The 25,369-nt window shown below is 34.1% G+C and overlaps 1 protein-coding gene across 2 annotated transcripts in view; it reads left to right on the top strand.

The window, feature by feature from the left end:
• Positions 1-25,143, top strand: part of COBLL1 (cordon-bleu WH2 repeat protein like 1) — a 155,953-nt gene extending 130,810 nt beyond the window's left edge. For both annotated transcript variants that reach the window (XM_037848748.1, XM_037848749.1), the window contains exons 8-15: positions 2,038-2,191; positions 2,640-2,705; positions 3,870-3,944; positions 6,724-6,958; positions 8,031-8,125; positions 12,630-14,200; positions 17,160-17,336; positions 23,833-25,143. In XM_037848748.1, the coding sequence (XP_037704676.1) occupies positions 2,038-2,191; positions 2,640-2,705; positions 3,870-3,944; positions 6,724-6,958; positions 8,031-8,125; positions 12,630-14,200; positions 17,160-17,336; positions 23,833-23,919 (2,460 nt within the window). In that variant the 3' untranslated portion in view covers positions 23,920-25,143. The remainder of the gene's footprint in view (positions 1-2,037; positions 2,192-2,639; positions 2,706-3,869; positions 3,945-6,723; positions 6,959-8,030; positions 8,126-12,629; positions 14,201-17,159; positions 17,337-23,832) is intronic.
• Positions 25,144-25,369: the final 226 nt, after the last annotated feature.

Raw genomic sequence — 25,369 nt, 5'->3', positions numbered from 1 at the left:
AAGGAGACTTTTGCTCCGGAGAAGCTGAGAGGACAAATGCCCCAAAAGCAACTAAGAGTGACATTTTTGAGGAGCTGGAGCCTAGAGAGGAACATCCTGGGAGAAAACCATTTTGAAACCAGAACTTGGAGTAGACGCCGACCACGTGCCTTCCCAGCTAACAGAGATTTGCTGGACACCATTGGCCATCCTCCAGTGAAGGTACCCAATTGTTGATGCATTACCTTGGACACTTTATGGCCTTAAGACTGTAACTGTATAACCAAATAAACCTCCTTTTATAAAAGCCAATCCATTTCTGGTATTTTGCATTCTGGCAGCATTAGCAAACTAGAACACCAAGTATGCTGACCCTGAGATGGGCATAATCCTGGCACCTATGCAAAGAACAGCTGGAAGGCCCAAGTGGCTGGAGTAGCATGGAGTGGCGTGGAGAAGGAGGTGGTCAGAGAGGTCTAGGCTGGTGGTCATGGATGGTCTTATAAGTCAATGGGAAATCACTGCTGAGTTTAGAACAAAGTGACCTAATCTGACTTAAGTTTTAACAGGATCCTTTTAGCAGCTGTGCTGAGAAAGGACTATAGAGAAGCAATGTGGATGCAAGGAATCCCCTTAGAAGATTCTCAGAATCATCCAGGCTAGAGAGAATGGTGATTCGGACTTTGTGGTAGCAGTCAGGTGGGTGGCTGATGCCTTTTAAGGGATGAGTCATCAGGATAGACTTGGTGAGGAGTGTGAGAGAGAGAAGAAAGGGAAACTCCAAAAAGTTATTGGCCTGAACAAATGGAAGAATGACTTGCTCTTAATGATCCATGGAAGATTGTGAGCAGAGCAGTTTTTTTTTGGTTGTTGTCGTTGTTTTGTTTTTTTGTTTTTTGCAGGCTTGCAGGTGGGGGCTGTTCAGGGAGAATAATAAGGATCTCAGTTTTGGACATGTTAAGTTTGAAGTGGACTTAGACAGCTGGAAATTGGAACATGGGTCGAGGATGGAGACATTAGTTTGTAACTCATCAGAAATACAAATATTATGCAAAACCAAGAGACTAGATGAGCTCACCAAGACACTGAGCACAGGAAAGAGAAGATGTCCAAAGACTGAACCCTGGACCACATCCATGCCAGGAGATGAAAAGGAACCAACACAGAAAACTGAGTAGGACCTGTGTAAAGTAAGGAATGTGGTATCCTGAATGTGAGGAAAAGACCATTTTTAAGAAGAGGGTGGTCACTCTGTTTAATGCTACTAATAGGTCAAATAAATTAATTCTGAGAAATAGCCACTGATTTAGTCATGTGGACGGAGGTCATTAGTGACTTTGATCGGAATAGCTTCAATGGAGCAAGTGATTAGGAAAGCCTGGTTGGAAGGGTTTAAGTGGGAGAAGAGAAATTGAAGACAAAGAACAATGGACAGCCCTTTCAAGCAGTTTTGTTGTCAAGAAAAGTGCAAGGCGACCTGGCAATTTGCCAGGTGACACCAGCCAGCCTGCTGAAGCAGAATTGTCTTAGAGTCTGCTAATAGTCACATGCTATGAGTGTGAGTGTTAGTCCTTTGTAGAGTCAGTGACCTCAAATGATCTTGCCATGGGTAGATATATAGATTTTTGAAATGTTTGTCACTGATGCATTAGTGTCAAAAAGAGATAGATTAATCAGGCCAGCTGTCTTAACACACAAGTATCCTTCCCTTGCCTACCTCTTGCTTTACTTCCAGTGTTTTCTCCAGGTTTTCCTTGGAAAGTTAGTTTTTAATTGTATTGCTTATGCATCCTCTACTTTACATTATAGTTAATTGTCTGCTTGTCAGACACTTAACATAGCCTAAGTTTCTTGAGAAGGACCATATTTTATTTTCCTTTATATATCCATCCCATAGCCCAGCTACTGGCCTGTGGCAGACACACCACAATGCTACTGAATGAGTAACTATTATGTTCCATTTTGGTATACAATGTGTTTCACATAAAGGTCTGCATCTTCCTAAAATTTATTTATTTCTAAATAAAAAAATGTCTTTGATCATTTTGTTTTCCATAGATTCCCTGTGGACCAGGCATAGTGAGGACAGGCTCGCTGCAGCTCAGTAGCACATCCTTAGGGAATTCATCTTTGAAAAGGACAAAACGAAAAGCACCCTCCCCACCCTCCAAAATACCCCTGCAACAAAGTGATGAAAATAGTAATATGACTGGTAATGTTACTCTTCACATTAATATCAAATTTATTTTGTGTTTTGTTTAATCTAGACAGTAGAAATGATAACGGTCATAAATTATGTCTTTTTATTAAATGGTAATTTACTTAAGCTTTTTATAGTCTCTGATTATTTTCACTTAACTGCTTTTTAAAATCTGCCACATAACAAAATTAAATGAAAAACTGTGCGGATCCATTATCCTAAAATAAGGATATTGGTGAATTTATTCAGAAGATACTACCATTCCAGGGTTGACTACACGTAGGAACAGGAAGCTAAAATGGATTTTAGTTGTATCGGAGCTGAACTTTAAAATGGCTTCTAGGAAGGTTAGGGTTCATTGCTTTCTGAGTTATATAAAAATAACTAAATTAAACTGTTAAGAAATTGTTTCATATTTGGATTTGACTGGTTTGTAAGTTTCACTGTTTCTCTCTTGTAGCCCTGCAGTCATTAGCAGCAGACAGTGTTTCAGAAGCAAACTCTACCGAAGGACCACCCAGTACAGGTATGAAACCTGAGCTCCACATTGTGTAATTACTGAAAGGGAAGAGCTTTCATGACAGTTGAGGATTGAATCCAATATAGTACTGTGAAATGAAACAGAACCACATTCTTTGGTCCCATTTCCCAAATTTTATATCATGAAATGATTTTTTCACCCTGAGATTAGAGTATGAAACTAAAAGAGCTCAAAATTTCAGTTCTGGAAGTGTATCTTGAGTACTTCCTTTATTATGTCTCCTGTTTTTCCTTAACATTTCTTAACATTTATTGGCCTTCTTCCCCAGCAAAATGACCCATCATAATTAGAAATGTATTTTGTGTTTAGAAGAAAACTTACATTAAGTCATAAATCACCAATTCTTTAAGTAATTGTCCCAGGTATGAATTCAACATACATAGCCTCTTATGCTAATGATATAAATATTTTATTATAATAAAAATATTTTCATTATATGTCTTGCATTTTAGATTCCCTCCAAGTAAATGAAAATCCAGTAACAGTAAAATAATTCAATCTAATATTGGTTTCTAGTGTTTTCCACAATAGTTGTTTAGTAGCTATTGTAAGAATAAGTATGATAAAACTTCTTAATCATTAAAGTAGACATAACTGAATATGGTAGACTAGTAATGTCATCCAAAATAGATTATTCCAGTACTTTAGCATGGGGATAAATTGATAGGTATGAATTTTATAATGCTACCTATTTTTTATACTTTATATTCAAAAATATAGGAAGAATTCAGGAGCACCCAAGTACTCCCAAATCTATCTTTAAGTGATATTTAGAAATTTGAAATTTGAATATACCTTATATAAAATTCCCCTTTCTTCTGTTCATGATTAAAAATACTACAATTAGATAACTAGTAATGATTTTTCTCAGCTCCTACCCTGAATATCAACGAAACAGTTTTGTTCCACAAAAGAGGTTTATTGGATAATGTTAACTTAAACGGTGTAAGTGAAACTAGAAATTGGGAAAAGGTGTGACTGTTATTCATCCTTTGCTTGATAATTGTTTCTCTTTCTCTTCCCTTTCCCCCTTTGGACTCTTCTTGTTTAATGCATGGATAATTGTGAGCTAACAAGTCTGATTTCTTCCGAATTGCTTCCTGGTCTCCGCTTAACCGTAACTCTATTGTCTGAGTGTCGTTTCCACAGATTCTACCTCTTTGGCAGAAGCCTCGCAGGGCCCTGGGCTCCCCCAGGAACAGTGCACTACACCCACGTCGACAGGTGAGCGCCCTGGGACGCCAGAGGCAGCCGTGGCTTCCCTGAGGTGTGGGTGGGAGGCCTTTCTTTGCTGGTACTTTGTTCAATGCAGATTAAGATGGCGTGATGTATGGATATGGTTACTTGTTGAACCCTTCTGTAAATACAGCTTATAAAGAAATCTTAGTTTCCCTATTTTCACTTGAAATTTTATAAAAATTTAGAGTTTGATATTTTTCCTAACCATGGAGATGAATATGAGAAGAGATGAGATGAATAAAATCAGTGGCTCTAAAGGATTTCACCTTCACTTTTATTTAGCTTTCTACTTTTGGGGGAATTGCTTGATCTTTTATTATTTTCACTGTGTGGCACTGCATGTGTATGTGTGTGTATATATATATATTCTTTATTGAGCTACATTCTTGTTATTGAGGTATAACATATTTTCTATGGTATTGTTTTTTAATTTTTTTTTTAATTGAAATTATTTTGCTGGCAGGTAAAACTTCATAGGTAATATTTGAATTTTTGACATAAATAATCTTACACAATTTTTCAGTGACTCAGAAAAACTCGTTATCACTTCAAACCAGTTATTTAAAATTAGTATACTATCACATACTATGGAGGGAATGCAAAATCATGTGACTCCTTTGAAAAACAGTTCGACAGGGTTGTTTGTTTGTTTTTAATAATGTTTAAACATTCATTTTTCATACAACCCAGCAATCCCACTCCCAAGAAAAAATGAAAACCAATATTCACCAAAAACCTGCATGTGTGTTATGATAGCATTTTTATTCATAAATGCCAAAAATGGGAAAAAATCCAAATGTTCCTAAACCATGGTTCATCCACACTGGAATATTCCAAGACACAAAAAGAAATGACTAACTTATACATGGAAAACATGAGTGAATCTAATGCATCATATTAGAAGAAGGAAGTCAGACTCAAACGGCTACATACTGCATGATATCATTCAGATGACATGCTTGCAAAGGCAGAACTGTAAGTTCATTGGTTGCCAGCAACTGGGCTGGAAAGAGGAGTTGGTTACAAAGGGATAGGGGAAGTTTTAGGAGGTTATGGAATTGCTCTGTATCATGATTGTGGTAGTATAAAACCTCAAAGAATGTAATTATGCCTCAGTTTTTTAAAAATGAAAAAAAGAGAAAACAGTTCTGCCTGGCAGAAGCTACAACAGTGTCTGACACAGAGTGAGCATTTTTCGAATTAACAAATTTTTTTTAAAAAGGTAATTTATTAGAATAGATCTCATTTAATACAATTGTATTTTAACAAAGAATAATATTTCAGGCAATTTTACCATTTTTGTCATCTACAGAAAGATATACAGGGTATCTCAGAAGTCTTAGTGAAATTTTAAAATTTAATAACTTTACAAGTAAAATGTTACAAACTTACAAAAGAACATCTTTTGAGAGTTTATTTTGCATTTCTTTATCACATATTACATTTTGCAAATTTAAATAAATTTTGAATTTTATGCTCTTATTTCAGTCATTGCAATCTTCAGAAAGACTGAAAAAATTAAAATAAAAGTATTCAAATTATATAAAATTAAATCAGTATAAAATAATTTTACATAATTTTACTTTCAAAAGATGAAGTGTTTTTATTTTTGTAAGTTCTTAAATTCATACTTCTGAACTTAAATCTTAAAACTGCACTAAAATTTTGGATACTATGTCTGTGTTCTTTGAAAGGGAATATTCTTCCCTCAGAACTTACAGAGTTGAAGTACCAATAGTTGTAATATAATGTTTGTCAAAATTATTTAGCTACATTGTTCACAGACCCTGTTCAATTTTTTTTATTATTATTATAGGCCTAAAACATATTTGAGTCAATATTTACAAATCTTGGGAAAAACTTATAGTCAACACAACAAACTGTCAAAGTTCTCTTGGATAATTAATTTTTTTTTTTTTTGAGTAATCACTGCCTTTTCTAAAGCTTTTCTAGTAATAGAGATGTTTTTCATGCTAATGTAAATATAAGTTAAGAAAGTCTATATGATGCTTCTAGTGATGAAATTATAAAATCCCACAAAAATTATTTGGAAGAATTACCTTTGAAATAAGTAATCTATTATTCATACTTCAATTAATTGAAGCCAGTTTCTCAGTGAGGGCCCCGTGTTTAACAAAAAATTTTGTATTTCTGAAACATTTTTGATAGGCTAGAAAGAAATAGGGATAGCAATGATTTGCCAAATGTTACCTCAGTTCATGTAATCCACAAGAAATTAATATCTTAAGTAATCATTTATAATATATATTTATATCTAAACCAGCATGACCTTTCAAATAAACTCATACTACATAGATGGAATATTCCAGCATGTACACATAATATTACACATTAGCATCATAGTGATTATTTCACATTTCATGATAAAGCAAGATTCACCAAAATACTTATTTGAAAATTCACTTAAACTCACATCATTTAATATTTTTTTCTATTGAGAACCTGATTTTCTTATTTTTAAATAAAATTCTTTAAAATTCCCACATTTGTTTGTTAAAGAGTACAAATAGCATGCTTTTCTGTCTGTACACCTAAAGATAATATTAAGAAAAGATGTCTCAGACAATCTGACTATATGTTAACATGATTATTCTCCATTAGAAAAGTATTTCACTCTAAGTTTTGAATCAGAATTTTAAGAAACTCTAGATAATTTTTATTTTAAAAATCACTTCCTTGCTAGTATTGCATAGGATAAGTGAAGGAAATTAATATTGAGAATTATATCTGCATTTTTTTGTAGGTGGAATAAGCTCTGATTTCAGCCTTGAAGAGATAGATGAAAAAGAAGAACTGCATGAAGTGCCAAAAGATCAGGCTGAAAATATTTCTCTGAAGTCACAAGATATTCCTTTTGTATCTTCTGATATAATAAATACACCAAAAAATGATCCTGACTCAGCCCTTGGCAATGATACTGTAGAGTCCTCACAAAACTTCAAGGAAGGAAAACAAGAAACTAGAAACACAGATGGACAGTAAGTTATCTGTGTGCCAGAAGTGTTAGTGGTGCTTTGTTTAATTAATATTAGTCTTCTGAAATATAGATCTGATATTTTATACACAAATATAGTCAGCACTTTGCTTTTAGAGTCCATCCTTTTTATCATCATTATAAAAATGTTTATCAATAAAGTATTCAAATAAAACCAAGTTTGACAGTTCTGATAACCTCTGCATCAGTTAAATCATAACACGTACTTAATTTGTATGACTCAATAATTAAGGTTTTGTGGGGTTTTTTGTTTGGTTGGTTTTTTGTTTTTGTTTTTTGCCTATTTTTGATTTGACTTCAATGAAAATTTTCAATTTTCACCACATTGTTCTCACAGATTTTCATTGACTGATGTATATAAAAGCAGTTTTTTTTGTTGAGTATGATACTAAATGGCCAATATTATTTTTATAGTCAATTTTATGATGCAGAGAATATACTTCCCACTAAGTGCTACATGTATCATCTTAGAGAGTTTTGGAAGGCATCTGATACCTATCTTGATGCTAGAAATTGAAAGCTATAGTAAAGTCCACTTATTCTTTGTTTGAAATGCCACACCACAAATAAAGATGAAATCAACTAGGCAAAATAAACCATCTTCATCAAAGTTTTGCTGTATTTTCAATGGGATTGCCTCCAAATTAAACTATTCCATCACCAAAGAAGACATCAGTGAGGTCAAACCACATCCTTTCTTAAACAGTTGACCTTGCCAGATGCAAGACTAAAATGTTTCATTTAATTTCCTTTTTCTTTAAAAGACAAATAACCAATAGTAACAAAATAAAGATACTTTTGGAAAAGTGTCCATTTTTACTAAACTTTTTTACATCTTGCTTTTTGTAATGGAGCCACCATATGAAAGCTAATGTTGCATAGCAGCAATTCCTCTGTTATATTTTTTCTTTGCTTTTAAATTTCCAGAATTTGGCAGAAAAAGATGATTATTTCAGTCCATCTGTCTTTGGAAATTATTGCCTGTTCTCTCATCGTGTGTGCATGTGTGTTTTAGAATGGCATCGATATATAACATACAATATCATATTTTGCAGAGAACCAGGTATTATGGTATACAATACAAGCAATGAAGAGATGGCAGTTGACAATGTAAGAAACTTGAAATCATCAAGCACAAACCAGGAAAATGGTGAGTTATATAAATAATACCCAATACATTCATAGTATTTATTATGTACCAGTACCTGTTATTCACACTTTACATATATTAGCACATTTAATTTTGATATATTAACTCATTTAATACCTACCTCATTTATCACATAGGTATTATTATTTTTAGTCCCATTATAAACATGGTTGAGCCACAAAGATATTAGGTAACACCTTAAATGAGTCCAATTTGTGGACTTTTCAGGCAATATTATTCCAAAGTCCGCTTTTAACCACCTGTGTACTCCTGTTGTTTATTTATTTTTGTCAAATCTTAAAGGTTATCTAACTTAGATCTTGAATTGTAAAGATGCATACTCTGTGCATTTATTTGTGATCTATGTTTCTCTTTTCCTCCTAATAACTCCCTAGTCTAAGCTTGATTTACTTTATAGTCACATTGCAACACCTTGGTTGAAACTTGTTTGCCTGATTTTCAAGGCCTAAACAATCTCATTAGGTAACCTTATTTACCATTATTTCTCAATACTCATTCTCAAATCAAGGCTGTTTTTTCTCTTTCTCACATATAGTTCACTCAGCTCTATCACTAGGCCTATACTCATGTTGTCTTTTCAGGCAAAACAGTCTTCCGTCTGTCTTGACCCATTCCAAATCTAGCACTTCATTTATTTTGTTATTTGATGACTACAGTCCATGAAGTTCTATAGTCTTGATTCCTCAACTAAATTGGACAGTCTTGGATCAGAGAAATGACATCTGATACTTTTTTATTTTCTCATAGGCTTAGCAAAATACTGAACACAAGTAGATACTCATAAAACATATACTATAAGACTGAATCCAGAAAGATTATACTACTCAAATACAGAATGCAAGGAATGCATAATGGTATTTTAAGGGGATAAGAAGGAAGTGGCTCATGAACTCTTACAGTCCAATCTATTATATTAGTATACAAAACTAGGTTAAGATTTTTAATAACAGAAAATATAGGGATATAAATTTTCATATTTAGATAAGACATAGATAATTCCAATGCCAAAAACAAATATATATATATATATATATATATACATATATATATATATATGTATATATATATATATATTGTTTTTCATATGTGGTATGTATTGGTTAACTTGAATGTAAATGTCCCTGATTCATTTGCCCCCATGTTCAGTACCATACTAAGACATCATACTGAAAAGGTCGACAAGTATATAATTTCCCTACTGAAAAGGTCTACAAGTATGTAATTTCCCTATCTTTTCCTGTTGATTCAGTTTTCACAGAATATTCAATGATAACAATAGCATTCCTATTGAAAAGTCATGATTTAAAAGCTGCATACTTCTTTTTAAAATCATAATCACATTAAACCATTTTTGCTAAGATTTTGCCATCAGGTTAGAGTTAATGACCTGTTTTAGTTTCCTAGTCCGCTCAAGCAAATTCTGTGTGCTGGATTGGCTTACACAATAGGAATTTATTCACTCGTGGTTTTGAGGCTGGGTAAATGTCCAAATTAAGGCATCATCAAGGCGATGCTTTCTCCCTGAAGACTGTGGTTTTCAGGGGCTGGCTGCCAGTGATCCCTGGCTCCTCGGTCACATAGCAAGGCACATGGCAGCATCTCCTAGCCTCTTCCTTATGTTCTGGGTTCTGTTTCAATAGCTTTCTCTCTGTGTCTGAATTTCCTCCTCCTATAAAGGACTCCAGTGATAGGATTAAGATCCATCCTGATTGAGGTGGGACACACCTTAACCGAAGTAGCCTCATCAAAAGATTCTACTTACAATGGGTTTACACCCACAAGAATCAATTACATTTAGGAACATATTTTTCTGCTGTATGTACAGCTTCAAACTACCCCAGGTCCCAAGTACATTTACATCATAATATTTAATTTAGTTTGTGCTTTATTTGCAATGACATTTGTCAACTCTATGCAATTTTTAAAATAAGATATAATTTCTACTGTCTTTAACATAGTTTTATTCCAGTTTCCTTCTTCTTTTTACTTACACTATACACATAACTAAATCATCATCTTGCCAGGTTATAGATATCAGTGTCAGTTTTGAGGAGGGAAAAGACAGAATAATATAAAACCCACCTTCTCCCTCTACTGGCCACCCTTCAAAAATGGCCTTATTAATACCTACTTTTACATTTTGTTAGTGTCCTTGCCAGGTAGGTATAAGAATGGACTAGCTAATAAATTTGGTTGTGATTCCAGGTTTCCAGGGCACAAATCTTGGCCTGACAATCATTGCAGATAATCTTGCAATGTTAATGAGAAATTCAGAGTTAGAAAATTGTAAATTAGGTATAACCCAGTGAAAATATGAAAAACTGAAGTTTATACTTCTAAAACCAATAAATTAGGATTGATTATAGGGGATTTAATTTTAAATATTTATTTTACATTGACTTACTTTCTTTTGGAAGATGTTTCTATTGTGTAATCCAGGATATGCCTATGTTCAGTGGAAAATGAGAAATAAGCAAGAGAGAAGGAAGTATATTTAAGTTCATTTTCTGGCACCAATGACCATTTCTTACTTTCTGATTTTCATACAGATATTAAAAAAAAAATACTTATGAACTAAGAGAATAAGAAGAGAAGCAGAAATATTCCTGTCATGGTTTCTGATCACATGAGTTCTTAATTTTATAAATCACAGTGGTTAATATTATTAGTCATTGAGAAAAGAAGCCAATCATCTGGACAATGCATATTCAATAATTGCATTTTATTTTGAAACTGTAAAAATAAATCCCATTTTAAATTTATATATTTAATATAGGAACCTTGTAACATAATATATAATGATATTAACTCCCATGACTAAATAATTATGCAATTAGGCAGGGTTCAAAAATGGGAAGACATTTTAAATATTATTTGTTCACAAATTTACCTGGTAACATAACTATTTTGCATGCATATTTTTTTTCCTTTATTTTTTAACAGAGACCTCTTTTTTTTTAATTTTAAATTCAGTTTTATTGAGATATAGTCACATACCGTACAGTCATCCATGGTGTACAATCAGCTGTTCACAGTACCATCATATAGTTGTGCATTCGTCACCACAATCTATTTTTGAATATTTTCCTTATACCAGAAAGAATCAGAATAAGAATAAAAAAATAAAAATAAAAAAGAACACCCAAATCACCCCCCCATCCCATCCTATTTTTCATTTAGCTTTTGTCCCCATTCTTCTATTCATCCATCCATACACTGGATAAAGGGAGTGCGATCCACAAGGTTTTCACAATCACACTGAACGCAGACCTCTTTAGCTACCTCGTTACATTTCAGGCAAGAACTTGATCTCATGCTCTAACAGATAAAAGTAGGGGATGATAAAACTACAAAAAATTTGACATCCTATCAAGATTTGACTTTAAGGTCCACATTTCACGTAAGCTATGCAAATGACTATATCTAAAAAGAGAGGCCACTAAAGGTTTGAAGATGAGGGCTGGTGGTTATGTATAAGAGGTGATTCTTTTGGGCGTTTGAATAAAGGAGCAGCGCATGTAAATCACTTAGTTCATTACTAGGAGCATAGTGCACACTCATACCTTTGTTTCCTTCCAGTTGCCTCATTCCTGTTCTTCACCGTCTTGTTATTGACTGCCAGCTGTTGCTTTGTTAGCCTAGAAATGGGCTAATCTAATTCAGAATTAGATTCTGAATTAGAATCAAGAAGGAAAGCAGCTCAGGGGAGAGGGAGGTTGTTTTCTCCACTTGAACTCTGACTCTAGAAGAATAGGGATACTGTTCTCCCATACAGAAAAAACAAAACACCGTGATTGTTTTTATGTAGTTGAAATCACCCATGTGATAACTAAAAACAAACTCCTCCTAAAAGTCTTGGCAAGGACACCTAATTACCATGACAATCAACTTAGATTTTGTTTATACTTCACATCTTAAAGGTCATCTCTCTTAATTAAAACTGCTAACATTTGCTGGGATTGTTTCCTTGTTGATATAAGGTATGGAATATAAATACACTAGGCACTAAAGAAAAACAGTCAACTATAGAAAAGAGAGCAAATAGAAGAGAAAAAAATATAATGTTTGAATTTGTTAATTTCTTGCCTTTGTCATTATTAACTGTGACAAAAATATGAGGTCTTTACATATAGGAGGAAGGCATGCCACCTTCTATGGAGTGATTGTTCTGGAAAATACCCTTTCACAATAAGCATGCCATATAAATGATTTTTAAAATATAATACATGTTTTCATCTTGGTGCACATGAGTGAAGGGGTTAAGTAACATCTAGAAGTCACACAGATTATAACTAGTCAAGGCAAGTTCGAAACTCAGGTCTCTGATTCTAAAGCCCCTGTTGTTTCCTCTACATGCCACTACCTGCCTTTGTAAAATTAATCAGCTGAAAATTATCTGTAGAATTTAAACCAAGCTATTTCAGTTTGGGAAAGGCAGGCAATAAAAATTTGAATCCTTTCTCACTTTTCTTTCTCTCAATAGATCAAAATGAAATCATTGTCCTTCCAATGAACACGGAAGATAATATGAAAAATGGAGTGAGGAGAACAGTAATTAATATAGGAGATATTGCCAAAAATGATGATGTGGACATGGAAGTTGACAGATTATCAAACTATCAGGCACAGAAAACTGATACTGCTATAAACTACAATGCAAATCATCTAGCAGCTTCATCAGTACCAGATCAAAACTGGAATCAACTCAGCGTAGAAAAGATAAAAATGCATGATGCAGCAATTCAGACAACCCCTTCCTGCAACATTTTTTATAACAATCACCAAGATCATAATTTGTCTGACATCAGAGTTGATGAAGGTGTGCAAACTTCAAATAACAACAAATCAACTCAACGTTCATCCTTAAGCCCACAGGATTCTGTAAATACTTTGAGAGAATTTAGGTGTGAGGGCACAGTAACTGTACAAGAAGATCAACTCACCATAAAAGAGCCAATTGCTGTACATTGTGATCTGTTGACTCCTGTAGATGGGATTGATAAAAATTCAACTGCTTTTTGTACAAAGAATTATCCACTTTACAGACCAAACTATAAACCCAAGCCAAAACCTTCAAATGAAATTACAAGAGATTATATACCCAAAATTGGAATGACTACTTATAAAATAGTGCCTCCCAAGTCCCTGGAAATATTGAAGGACTGGGAATCAGAAACCATGGGATACAAAGAGGATCCGGAGATACACATTTTAGGAAGAAAACATACTTACGAGAATGTAAAGGAAACTGCAATCCAAACGGAAGATCTTAGTATTTCTGAAGGCCCAAAAGAATCACCACCGGACCTTAAACAGAAACCTGTCCTGGGCATGGAGCATCAGGTGCCCAGTGCCGTGAAGTCAGTCCGTAGTGCGGTGACCAGTCCTCTGAAAGCTGCTCCCAGAATGACTGGAGATACTGGTATAGCTCCATTTGTGCCAAACTTAGAAGAAATAAACAGTGTTTTGGAGTCAAAACTTAAATCCAGAGCCTCAAATCCCCAGGCTAAGCCAAGTTCCTTCTTCCTGCAGATGCAGAAAAGAGTATCCTCTCATTATGTGGCATCTGCAGCTGCCAAAAGTGTCCACGTCACCCCTAATCCTACTCCAGAAGAACTAACAACTAAAGAGGTGGAAAGGAGTCCACTGCCTCCTCCAGAGCAAACTCCTCGTACCATAAGTAAAACAACCGACTTTCCTCCACAATCCCATTTTAAAAATTCTGACGATGACGTCGTCAGTCCGAAGCCTACCAACACCTCTCCTCCTCCGGTAGCTCCCAAGCCTGTGCCTCTTCTCACTAGCCAGTTAGCAGCCCTGAACCTGAAGACCTTGAAAACTTTTGGTGCCCCACGACCGTACTCCAGTTCTGCTCCTTCGCCATTTGCCCTTGCTGTAGTGAAGAGGTCACAGTCTTTCAGTAAAGCACGTAGTGTCCCCGACGAGTCCTTTAGCGACAGTATCTCTGTCCAGTCTCCAACCAAAACAGAGGATGGGAAGACTAATTCTGTAAATAAATTTGTGGGCATCCCACAACTTGGTGAGGTCAATAAGGTAAATACTAATTTCTTTTAAAAAAAATATGTATTCAGATTTTTATAATACATACATACAAGGGGAGTTAACAGGCATGTTGGTGTTTGTGGGTTACTGTGTTGGAATTCATGTTAATCTGACCCCAAGCTGCTTTTGGAAAAAAAAGTGATAATATATAGAATCTGATTATTTAATCTGAAAATTATTGTAAGTCATACAACTTGATCAGCTATTACTCTAACGTCATCATTGTATAACTATCATTAGCAAATGTTTTATTTTAAATTTTCTTTGTTCATGCATTTGTATAATGCACAAGTTTATAATTCTGCATCTATTTTCCTGTGATTTTCTAATCTCCTTTTCCTTATAACTTTTTTGGATCTTCTGGTTCACTTTATTCTCCAATTCAATAGCAACTACACAATAGCAAAATAAATATCTTTAACTAGATTGAAACATAAGCAGTATCAAAGGCTAAATAAAACAACCAACCATCTCTCAGCCACGCATTCCCATCATATAAATGCAACCTTAGCTTACCAAACATTTTTACATATAAATAATTTAAATTGAAAGTAGAGTTATAAAACAGTTTTTGTCTCCATTTTGCCAATTCAGTGTCAACTATCCAATAACATGCACACTGACCAAAATATCATCTAACCACTACCTAACCACATTAACTTACCAAAAAGGGGAACCATTGACTTCGTGTTTGATCAACTGAATGTTGTAATGTGTTAGGTTCAGATAGGTCAATGTAGTGGCTGAAATTTACAGCATGGATCATGATAATCCACATGGAATTTTAGAAAAAGTTACTTGTGTACTTTTACACTGATAATATTTAAAGAAGATTTTCCTACTTCTGTGGCAGTTCCAAAAGTATTTTATACTACTTTTTCAAACATTCCTAGAATAACAGAACATTAATCATATTGCTAAGTGAAGATTTTTCCATAATTTTAAAGTAATATTTACCTTGAAGAATATTTCTTCATATATTTCACATTTATGTTTATTTCTTTGATATAATGTCAGGAAGAGATGTGATATAGAGATTAATTTTTACTTGGGAACAAAGTCTGTGTTTTTTCTTGGAATGGAATACCATTCCTAAACAACAGATGCTTGATTTAGATAATACATTTTTTGAGTTATTGCCTGAGCTCTGTTTAGATCTTTTGTAAAGATATTTATTTGGCAGTTTGAAAAAGAAATTTTAAAATTAATTTTTAAATAACATTTGCCAATTAAATCAGTGACTAAATATTCCTTCCTAAGAAGTTTAATTAGATTTCTGGTTCCTTAATGTGGAAATTCCTAATTTTGTTTCTTTTTTAGTCTCATGGAAAAAGTAAAGAAAACATAGTTAGCATGTAATCCCTATAGCTTCCAGAAAGACAACATAAGCTATTATGTGTAGCATAGTAATTAATGATTCCTTTAATAGAAGATATATTAGATTCAACCAATAAGAAATTGCCATAGTTGACAATTTTATATCTTCAAAAAATAACCTAATATTTCAGAATCATGAAAATGGATTATCTTTTAGTTTGTGGAATTTTTTGATAGTAAACTTGGCCATTCTAGTCAGCTCCTTGTATTGGAGAAATCTGTATTATTTAACTCAAGCACAATAAACTTACCACTGTACTCATGAAACAAAGAGAGGTATCATTTTTCTTCCTCAGTTTCCTGATATCAAGAGAAGTGTAGGGAATGTCCTCATCTTCCAACTTAGCTCTGGCTGCAGAGATAATTCAATGGGTAAGGAAATGGAGCCTTTAATGAGCAATTAGTAGATGGGAAGTGATGTTATCGTCCCTTTTTCCTTGACTGTTGTCTCTGCTTTCAAGCTTCTGGCAAAAATTTATCTTTACTTCAACACCCAGTGTCAAGATGTTTCTTCTTTCCTTAGTCCTTAATCTTGAGTGTATCTCTTCCCAGTTAGTGCTATCCTTATTGGGTGTAATTGGGTGTCAGAGACAGTCTTTTTCACTCCTCCAGTACCTTCCATGAAGCAGGATTTAGTATTTTGTTATACGCACTAGTATGTAAGGTCCACAATGACAGGAATCTTCTCTTTCTCATTCAATGCTGTATCCTCTATGCCTAAAACAGAGCCTGGAAAAGTTCCTGACACTTGTTTCATATTCAGTAAATATGGGATCGGTGAGTGAAGACAGAAATCCACAACAAGCATATCCTGTTTCTAAGCATTATAAGTAAGAGAGGGAGACAGAGGAGAGGGTACCTGCATGCCACCCAGAAAAACATAATTTAAGACAAAAGTAAATAAATAAATAAATAAATAAATAAATAAATAAATAAAATATCCCCAAGAGACATCTTGGACCTTTTCTCATGGAACCTCCAGGGCTTCCACATCGTCACTGTTCTCTCCCATCCTCTCCTTTCTTAGGCTGTGCAGTATAGCTCTCTCTTGGTTTCTCTAATCCTGCTCTTCATACTGTTGTCCTCCCCACTACCATCCATCATATGAAATCTCCCCAGAAAGCAGTAGAGAATTATAACATTTGTCTTCCCATTGTGTTTTTTTCAACACTTCTGTTACCCTTTGGAAGACTAGAGTAGAGGACTGGATTCTGAATTTTTGTATATGGATTCATGCTGGAAAGAATGTGAAATGGTATATTTGAGGAGCTACTATTACCAGAACATATGCAAATTAAAGAATAGTATAGTATAATTTTATTCCTACTAATTTTTCATCTTCCTTTTAAATAACTATACAAAAATCTTAACTCTGTGATTGTCTTTAAAAATTAGGTCTATTATTTATTTTTCACACAAAAAAATTTATTTTGGTTTTTGGTTTAAAGGCATGTCTACAACACCAGTGTGGCCAATGGCAATTCTTAAAGAACTAGTGATGATGAAAATTTTTTGCAAAAATAGCCTATGCTTCTCTAGGTGTTCATTTAATATTTTGCATTTATTTTTGTAGGACAATGACTCTGCACTTAATGAGCAGAATTCCCAAATACCATCTCCAGTAGACTGCCCATCATTCACCCTTAAGAGGCAAAGTTCTTTAACGTTCCAAAGCTCTGACCCAGAACAGATCCGGCAGAGTTTGCTGACTGCAATCCGTTCTGGAGAGGCTGCTGCCAAATTGAAAAGGGTAAGTTTTCTTTATCAGATGGGTGACAGTGGGTTTATTTTCAACATTGTCAAACTAATACTTAGGAGAAACTTTTTTTTTCTTCTGGCATTTAAATCTGAGTAGGGAAGATGCCAGAAGTTACTCTTTTATGTCAGGAGTCATTTTGAAGTATAAGCTGAAAAAGTCCAGAGTCTCACACATACTTAAAAAGATGTCAGGTCTATTTTCCAAAACATGGGCCAGGTGCAGAACACGGGTTTTGTTCATTATTTTATCACTATATATAGAAAGTACCCTGGACTCTGAGTTTAAGAAATTGTGTTAGCATAGGAAGAAAGATTCTTTTGAAAAGAAAGTACCTCTCTATGCCAGAAAAGATGCACTAGAGATGAGAGATGGAAACCTGTAAGTTTTCAGTCATAGTTCCTGCAGTGGTCAAAGTTACTACCATATGTGGTGTTTTTTTGGGAGGAGTGGGGTTAGGGGGTGGGGGAGATTTTAGATTAAACAAACAAACAAAATTAGGCAAAAGATGGAGAATTTAGAAGAGGCCTAATGCAGAAATCCAATCTTAATAGTACCCTACCAAAGTTCTCTGGCTCTTTACCAAGGTGCAGAGAGAGTCAGGAGAGGAGGTATATTTCTCCTTGAGCCAAACACCAAAGCAGTGTTACAGGGAATTACTTTTGTACTCTTCATCCACTGAAAGATGATGTGGTGAAGCCTTGAGCATGGCATCGTCACTGGGACTTCCCAAAGGATGTAGTTTCCCAAAACATCTTCCTGTTCATCCCCCATTCCTCCTGGTGGCAAATACTTCATTTCCAAGAACAGAAGAGTACCCATTATTTCAGAGACTCCCTGGGCATTTTGTTTTGTGAATTCCTTCTCTAATCATGTTTAGAGGGGAATAAGAGATTTGTTGAGCAAAACATAGAGCTCAAAAGAAAATCAAAATATCAAGTTCAACAGAAATTAAATCTGCAAAAGAATGGGAATGCTGCAAAGATAGAATAAAAAGCTGGGAGGCATCCTGGGTAGTGTATGTACACTGACCGTCGGACTTGACTGCTCGAGCCAGTTACCTTGGTGTGTTTATGTGGAGCGATGAGGGAAAGCCATTCCCCTCAAAGAGGATTGTGTTCTCATCTGGGCAAACACAGAGACAAGGCAAAATATTGGGTGTTGCCAGGAGTGGAGGAAATGTGGAGTAATTCTTAGGAGATTAGGTTTGAGTTTTGTAGATTGATAGATAAGTGTCTGAATTTAGGTGCCAGGTGGCATACAATTTTGGTATATCTTTGAACATTGAAAAGGTAAGTCATGACAAACGTAGTTTTGTGGGTAAATATGCCCATTTAATAACTTGTACATTCTTATTTATGAAAAAATTTCTATTTCTAATCTTGTAAATTGTGGATGAATTTCAAATCAATCACTACTGACTTAAGGCTTTTTCAATTCGATACATTTGGCAAACAGTTTTTAAGCCTGTTAGTGCTAATAAGCATTGTACTCAGTATTGGAGATACAAAAATGAATAGAATGAAGCCTCTCCTTTCTGGATGTTCACAGAGTGGGCTAGAGAAAGAGCAGGACATCAGGCCCTCAGAAGAACCAAGCAACTACTCAGAAACTGATTGTACTGCCATTGTATAAAGTCAGTGGACATACTATTCACTTTCAGTGAACTTATTGCAGAAAACTGTGTGTTAAATTGGAAATGCCTTTTAGGCCATCAGATTTGTACAGCCAGGCAGCTATACACTGGTCGTGTTATAGGCCCTGCTACAGTCCTTTCACATATAAAACTCTCATTGCTTCCAGAATGAACTGGATGCAAATCAATATAGAAAACAGGCTCTAAATGATGATTCTGTAATTGTGTCCTGTTTATTACTTTAGGTTCTATTGAGTCTAAAATTCTATCTTTTTCAGCAGGAGATTATTGATAGTTCTGTTGAGTCTATTTAGTGCCAGCTCTTAAATATTTTTAAATGAAAGTTCCTTACAGACATTAAAAATGGACACAGGGTCTAAAAAATTTACATAGCCCATGCTCTCTGAGCAGCGTTTTCACTTCTAGTTATGTATCCTAAAAAAATATGTGTTTCTGTGTACCAGGACTCACATAAAGGAATGTTCATGGAATATTGTTTGTAATGGTCCCAAATAAACATAGCCTTAATTCCAATAACAGCAGATTAAAGAGTACTGTATCAAAGAATGGGATAACATTTAGCAACAAAATGAACAAACTACAGATAAACACAAAAATGTGGATAGAAAGAAGACAGACATACATAGAAACACATAGTATAAAGTTTGAAAAATGCAAAAACCAATTATATTTAGTGATACATGCATAAGTGGCAAAGGTATTTTTTAAAACAAGGAAGAAATTATAAAAATCAAGACCGTGGCTACGTCTGGGGTGCAGAGGAGAGGGACTTTTTGCTTTGTGGGGTTGGTTGGGACAGGGCTGGGACTGGTGTGAGACAAGAGGCACTTTCCTTAGGCACACAATTTAAGGGGGAGTGAAAAAAACTAAGTACTCAAGAAAAATGTTATTTTAATGTAAAAAATTTTAAATATTCAAATTAATGCAAAAATCGATGATAAAGGAAATGTCAAAATTTTAAATAAAGAAAAGATGAGTAGAGTGCTGGAGTATTCTTTCTCTTGACCTGGGTGGAGGGTTATATGTGTATTTTTTTTCACTGGGCTGTGTATTTATGTTCATGCTCTTTTCTGTACATGTATAATATTTTTTAAAATGGCAAAAGGTAGCAAAATGGTCATAGGCAGGCTCTGATTTCTTGTGATCTTTGCTTAAGTGCTATATTTCTGTCCTGTACAGAACATTTCTCCTAGTTTGTTTTAAATACTCACATCTTTTTTACATAGCAACAATTATATTGCCAAATAAAATCTCCAGTGATTCTGATAGTAGGTTTAGATTGTTCAACAGAAAGTTGACTTCATACTTGCCTATGTCTTGGCATACAAATGTTTAATTTAACTCTAGGTAACGACCTGCCTCATGGCTGTGGTTTATACCAGAGCAATTAACCTTCATTTTACTGGTTGGTTCACATTAGAACAATTATCCAGTTGGTTGGTCTAATGTAAATGTAGTTGTGAACATGCCATGTTTTGTTTTTTTTTTCCATGTTTCTTAAAACCCAACCCTCAGGTAATCATAGAGATTTGTCTTTTCTTCTTAGGGAGTTAATAAATCTTGTTCAGTAGTCTATAAATTGAATTTGAGGTTAAGAATTACATATGAATCAGAAAACTATTTACAGAGACTAGGACAGATTAAGTAATCCATTATTGTTGAAATTTTGTTCTCACAGGGACTTTGGCTGCTTTTGGTACTTGATGGTTATTGAATCATTAAAAATCTAGTTATTATACTATTACAAATGTAATATAGATTTGTAAAAATAGAGTCTGAAAATAAACTGACAGATGAGACTTAACACTTGATATTAAGTGTTTCCTCAGAATGTAAAACTAATCTTTGGCTAGACAGAAGCCTGGAGGGAAGGGGAAAAATTGGACTTTCTGGGTTGTTTTGTTGGTTTAATTTGTCTGCTTTTTATTTATTTTTCCTTCATGTGAATTTGAACCATACGATATTATGTTGGCAGCTCTCTCCGTAGATTTTTAAAGTAAAAATAAATGATAGAAATTTTCATAGTTGGCTCCTTAAGGAAATAAGAAAGCAATGTGATCAATATGAAAATTCTTTAAACTACAATGGTAAATTGTTAACAAGTAGATGTTCACATCACTAATCTTAAATGTTGATTTTTAAAAATTCCATGTGTAACATGCTCATTGTTAAACAATTCAAACAGTACACTTTTATTTTATAAATATTTCTAAAAAGCGGCCATATTCCATTCAACAAGTATTTATTGAGCAGTACACTATACCACACGTTAAAATAAACAAGTGTACAAGGTGGGTATAAAGACTTATTAAAATAGACAAGGTCTCTGACCTCATGGAACTTATAAAATAGTATTCCAATTATGTATTCTCATGTATAAATGTTTAGTAAGCAAATTTTTAAATACCAAAGGAAATATTTTCCTCAGAGATAACCACTATTAATAGTTTGCTGTGTAACCTTCCAGACCACTTTTACAGTATGCAAACATAAATTTTTTTTTTACAAAAAAGCAAAAAAGGAATACTATGCAAATCATTCTAAAACATACATCTCATTGTAGCTTTCATTTCGTTATGTATAGATCTATGACATGCTTTTTAAGATGACATAGTATCTGACCATATAAACGTACCACACATACCCTATTTGTTCTTTGTTGGTGGGCATTTAACTGGATTTTATTATTTTACCCTATAAATATTGCAACAATGAACATTTTTTTCTTATAGACATTTAGAACAATCAGTATGTTTTTTAAATGCCTAAAACAAATGTTCTCTCTTTGACAAGGAATCATGGGAACCACAATTTTGGCAAGAATTATAAAAATCATTCTCCCCCTCACGGAGACTTTTAGGACCAAGATTTTTTAAGGAAGAGTCATTACCTGTCTGTTGTTCCATGGCTGTACTTGGAAAAAAATCTGTGACTTCCCATGTCAATACTGAACAGAGTACAGATGTGTTTTTTCTTCCCCTGTTGGCAGCTCTTCTTCGTAGTCATTTTATTTCAGTTGGATAGTGTTAACCACTCTCCTCCACCCTGAACACACAATGCAATCAAGACAATTCTTTAGGTTTAGTTGACTAGTCTTCATTTAGTAAAAAGGCAAGAAACGAAGCACAAGAAAACCAAATTCAGACTGTTTGCCAATTTTACTTTCCTTTTTATTAATTTACTCTTACTAGGCAGAATCTGCAGACTTTTGTACTGCCCTCCTCTTATTATGAGAAGATGATAGTGTTTGGTTATGAATATAAATTAGTCAAAATATAATCTAGAGAAAAAACCATTTCTCTTAAAATATCTTCATTATATTGTATGTGTAATATTTCAAACTATTATACATATATACTCAGAATCCATGACTTTTCTTTACATTCTTCTAAATCATGCTGGAATTTTGTGCTATTTAGGAAATTGATTTGTTGTTTTCTATTCACTTATATTTGCAAATAGGAGACTTTGCCATAGAGTTTTTTTTTAATTAAATTCAGTTTTATTGAAATATATTCACATACCATACGATCATCCATTGTGTACAACCAACTATTCACAGTACCAGCATATAGTTATGCATTCATCACCCCAATCTATTTTCGAACATTTTCCTTACATCAGAAAGAATCAGAATAAGAACAAAAAATAAAAGTAAAAAAGAACACCGAAATCATCCTCCCATCCCACTCTATTTTTCGTTTAATTTTTGTCCCCATTTTTCTACTCATCCATCTATACATTAGATAAAGGGAGTGAGAGCCACAAGATTTTCGCAATCACATTGTCACGCCTTGTAAGCTACATTGTTACACAATCGTCTTCAAGCATCCAGACTACTGGGTTGGAGTTTGATAATTTCAGGTATTTACTTATAGGTATTCCATTACATTAAAACCTAAGAGGTGTTATCTATATAGTGCATAAGAATGTCCACCAGAGTGACCTCTCGACTCCATTTGAAATCTCTCAGCCACTGAAACTTTATTTCTTTTCATTTTGCATCCCTCTTTTGGTCAAGATGTTCTCAATTCCACAATGCCGGGTCCAGATTCATCCCCAGGAGTCATATCCTGCATTGCCAGGGAGATTTACATCCCTGAGAGTCGTGTCCCACGTAGTGGGGAAGGCAGTGAGTTCACTTGCCAAGGTGGCTTAGTTAGAGAGAGATGGCCACATCTGAGCAACAAAGAGATACTCAGGGGGAGACTCTTAAGCACAATTGTATTTTGCCATGGAATTTTGAATTTAGTACTTTATTTACTGAGGAAAAACAAGCTTCTTTTCATCCTGCTATTATGGCATAACAGTCATGGAGATTTGACTTTTTCAGCCTTTCACAAAATGCTTCACGAAAGCATCTCAAGACCAAAGGCTGTTTTTTATAAATAAGGAGTCACTGAGAGGGGAAATTCAAGCTAATAAATATATACCATCAATTCAAAAATTGAAGTGTGGAATTTGCTTGATTTTTCTACATTCTCCAAGGCAGTTTTGGGGAGCCAGAATTAATCTAGCTAAAAATTCCCTTTAACAGCTTGGCCTGCAGTCTGTGCTCCTGTCCTTTGTATTGATTTGGTAATTTTGTAAAGACTATGATGTGTTAATGGATTATTTAACTTGTTTGTTGTGGAAATAACAACTCTCTTGCTTTTAATTTCATGGTAGAGTTAGCATTTATTCTTGATGATTTATAATTTATTGGATGATAAATACTAAATATTAACATTTACAATTAGACAGAAGTTAAAATGTGGTAATTGTTGAAAATTGAAAATTAGACAGCTGTCGTATTTTAAATTGACGGGTGCAAAGTGTGTTTCTTTTTCTTAGGTTACTGTTCCATCAAATACAATATCAATGAATGGAAGATCAAGACTCAGCCAATCCATGCCGCCTGATATGCAGGACAGCCATTAAGTGCTGCCCTCCTCTGAGGCACTTCATCACCTCCCTTCACAACCCAACTTCAAACCAATGGAGAATGTCTGCAATTGTATATTCAGAAGTATTCTAATATATTATCTATTAAAGTATAAGAATTTATGCCATGGCTTCTAATGCCAAACAAAGAATGACCAGAATTTATAATATATAATAATGTGCTTTTGGGGGTCTTTTTTGCCTTAAGAGCTGAATATGTTGCTTTAGAACTTTAAGACAAGGTGTAAATGACTTTCCTTATTGTGAATGAGCAATAATCATCTTTTGTTGATTTCACGTACTTATTGAAACATAGTCTACAATGTTGACTTAGACAAAAGGATAAATTAGGATTCATAGACTTATATTTGTATGATACATAAATAACTAGGCAAACACATCTGACATTTGCTGCCTCAATATTACTGTTTAATTGGAAGCATTTATAAATTATGTTTAAGCCTGTTTTGTGCTGAAAGAATGATTTTGAAAAAATAGTGATATCCAATAAGTGTATTCAGTCCAACCGTTATTTTCAGTGATGAATCACTTAGTGTGCAAGGCTTATCTTGTATATTCTTTATGTAATTAGAAAATCAGTGTCAAATTCATGGGAAGCTCATAGAATTTTAATATTTTATTAACATGGAACTTTTCGTTTTTTAATCTTTAGAACTTAAATTGCACAAGGAGAATTTTAAATATTTTCTGTATATAATTATGACATTATCACACAGATATTATACATTCCATGTGCCAGAAGCCTTAAAAATCTTCCTGTGAAAATGTTAAGATATTGTGATGGCTATTTCACATACGACATGTAGAGAGAAATAGGGGTTAGTTTATGTCCATAATGGAAAATTATAAGAACTATTTGGACATTCCAGAAATACTGACTTTAATTCAAGTACAATGATAAAAATAAAATCATTATGTAGTTCAGATGCTAATATTCTAAATAATAATATATATTTACATTAAAGATAAAACTACTAAAGAAAACAATGCCTAATTTGTTGTCTTATACCTTATCTGGGATCTAGAGCTTGTTGGTGTTCTGCCCCTATTTAAAGAATTTAATTGTTCACTATGCTAAGAGCTTTGGTCAAATTAAGCAAACTGATGGTCAAGTTAAGTTGGTTTTCACTAAAGCTACTGGGATATTTGCCTCTTTGGAAAATGTGATTTCTTTCCTGTTTAATAAAAGTAAGTTACGTATTTGGGTGTTTTATTTATTTTTTTTTAAGGTAGTTTGTGTCAACCAGAATATTTGAGTACCTTACCTGATGAATGTGTATCTATCAGCCAGTAAAAAAACAACTAATAGCAAGGCCTATGATTTATCAGGGCCCTTCAGTATACTGTATTTTCTCATTTGAACATCTAAAATCTTTGACATTAATCCCAGTTTCTGATGCATAAACTGAGGGTAAGGGAGTGTCAG

The sequence above is a fragment of the Choloepus didactylus genome, chromosome 9, assembly GCF_015220235.1.
Source record: "Choloepus didactylus isolate mChoDid1 chromosome 9, mChoDid1.pri, whole genome shotgun sequence".
Lineage (NCBI taxonomy): Eukaryota > Metazoa > Chordata > Mammalia > Pilosa > Megalonychidae > Choloepus > Choloepus didactylus.
The sequence above is the reverse complement of the archived record's forward strand: the minus strand, read 5'-3'. Positions and strand labels throughout refer to the sequence as shown.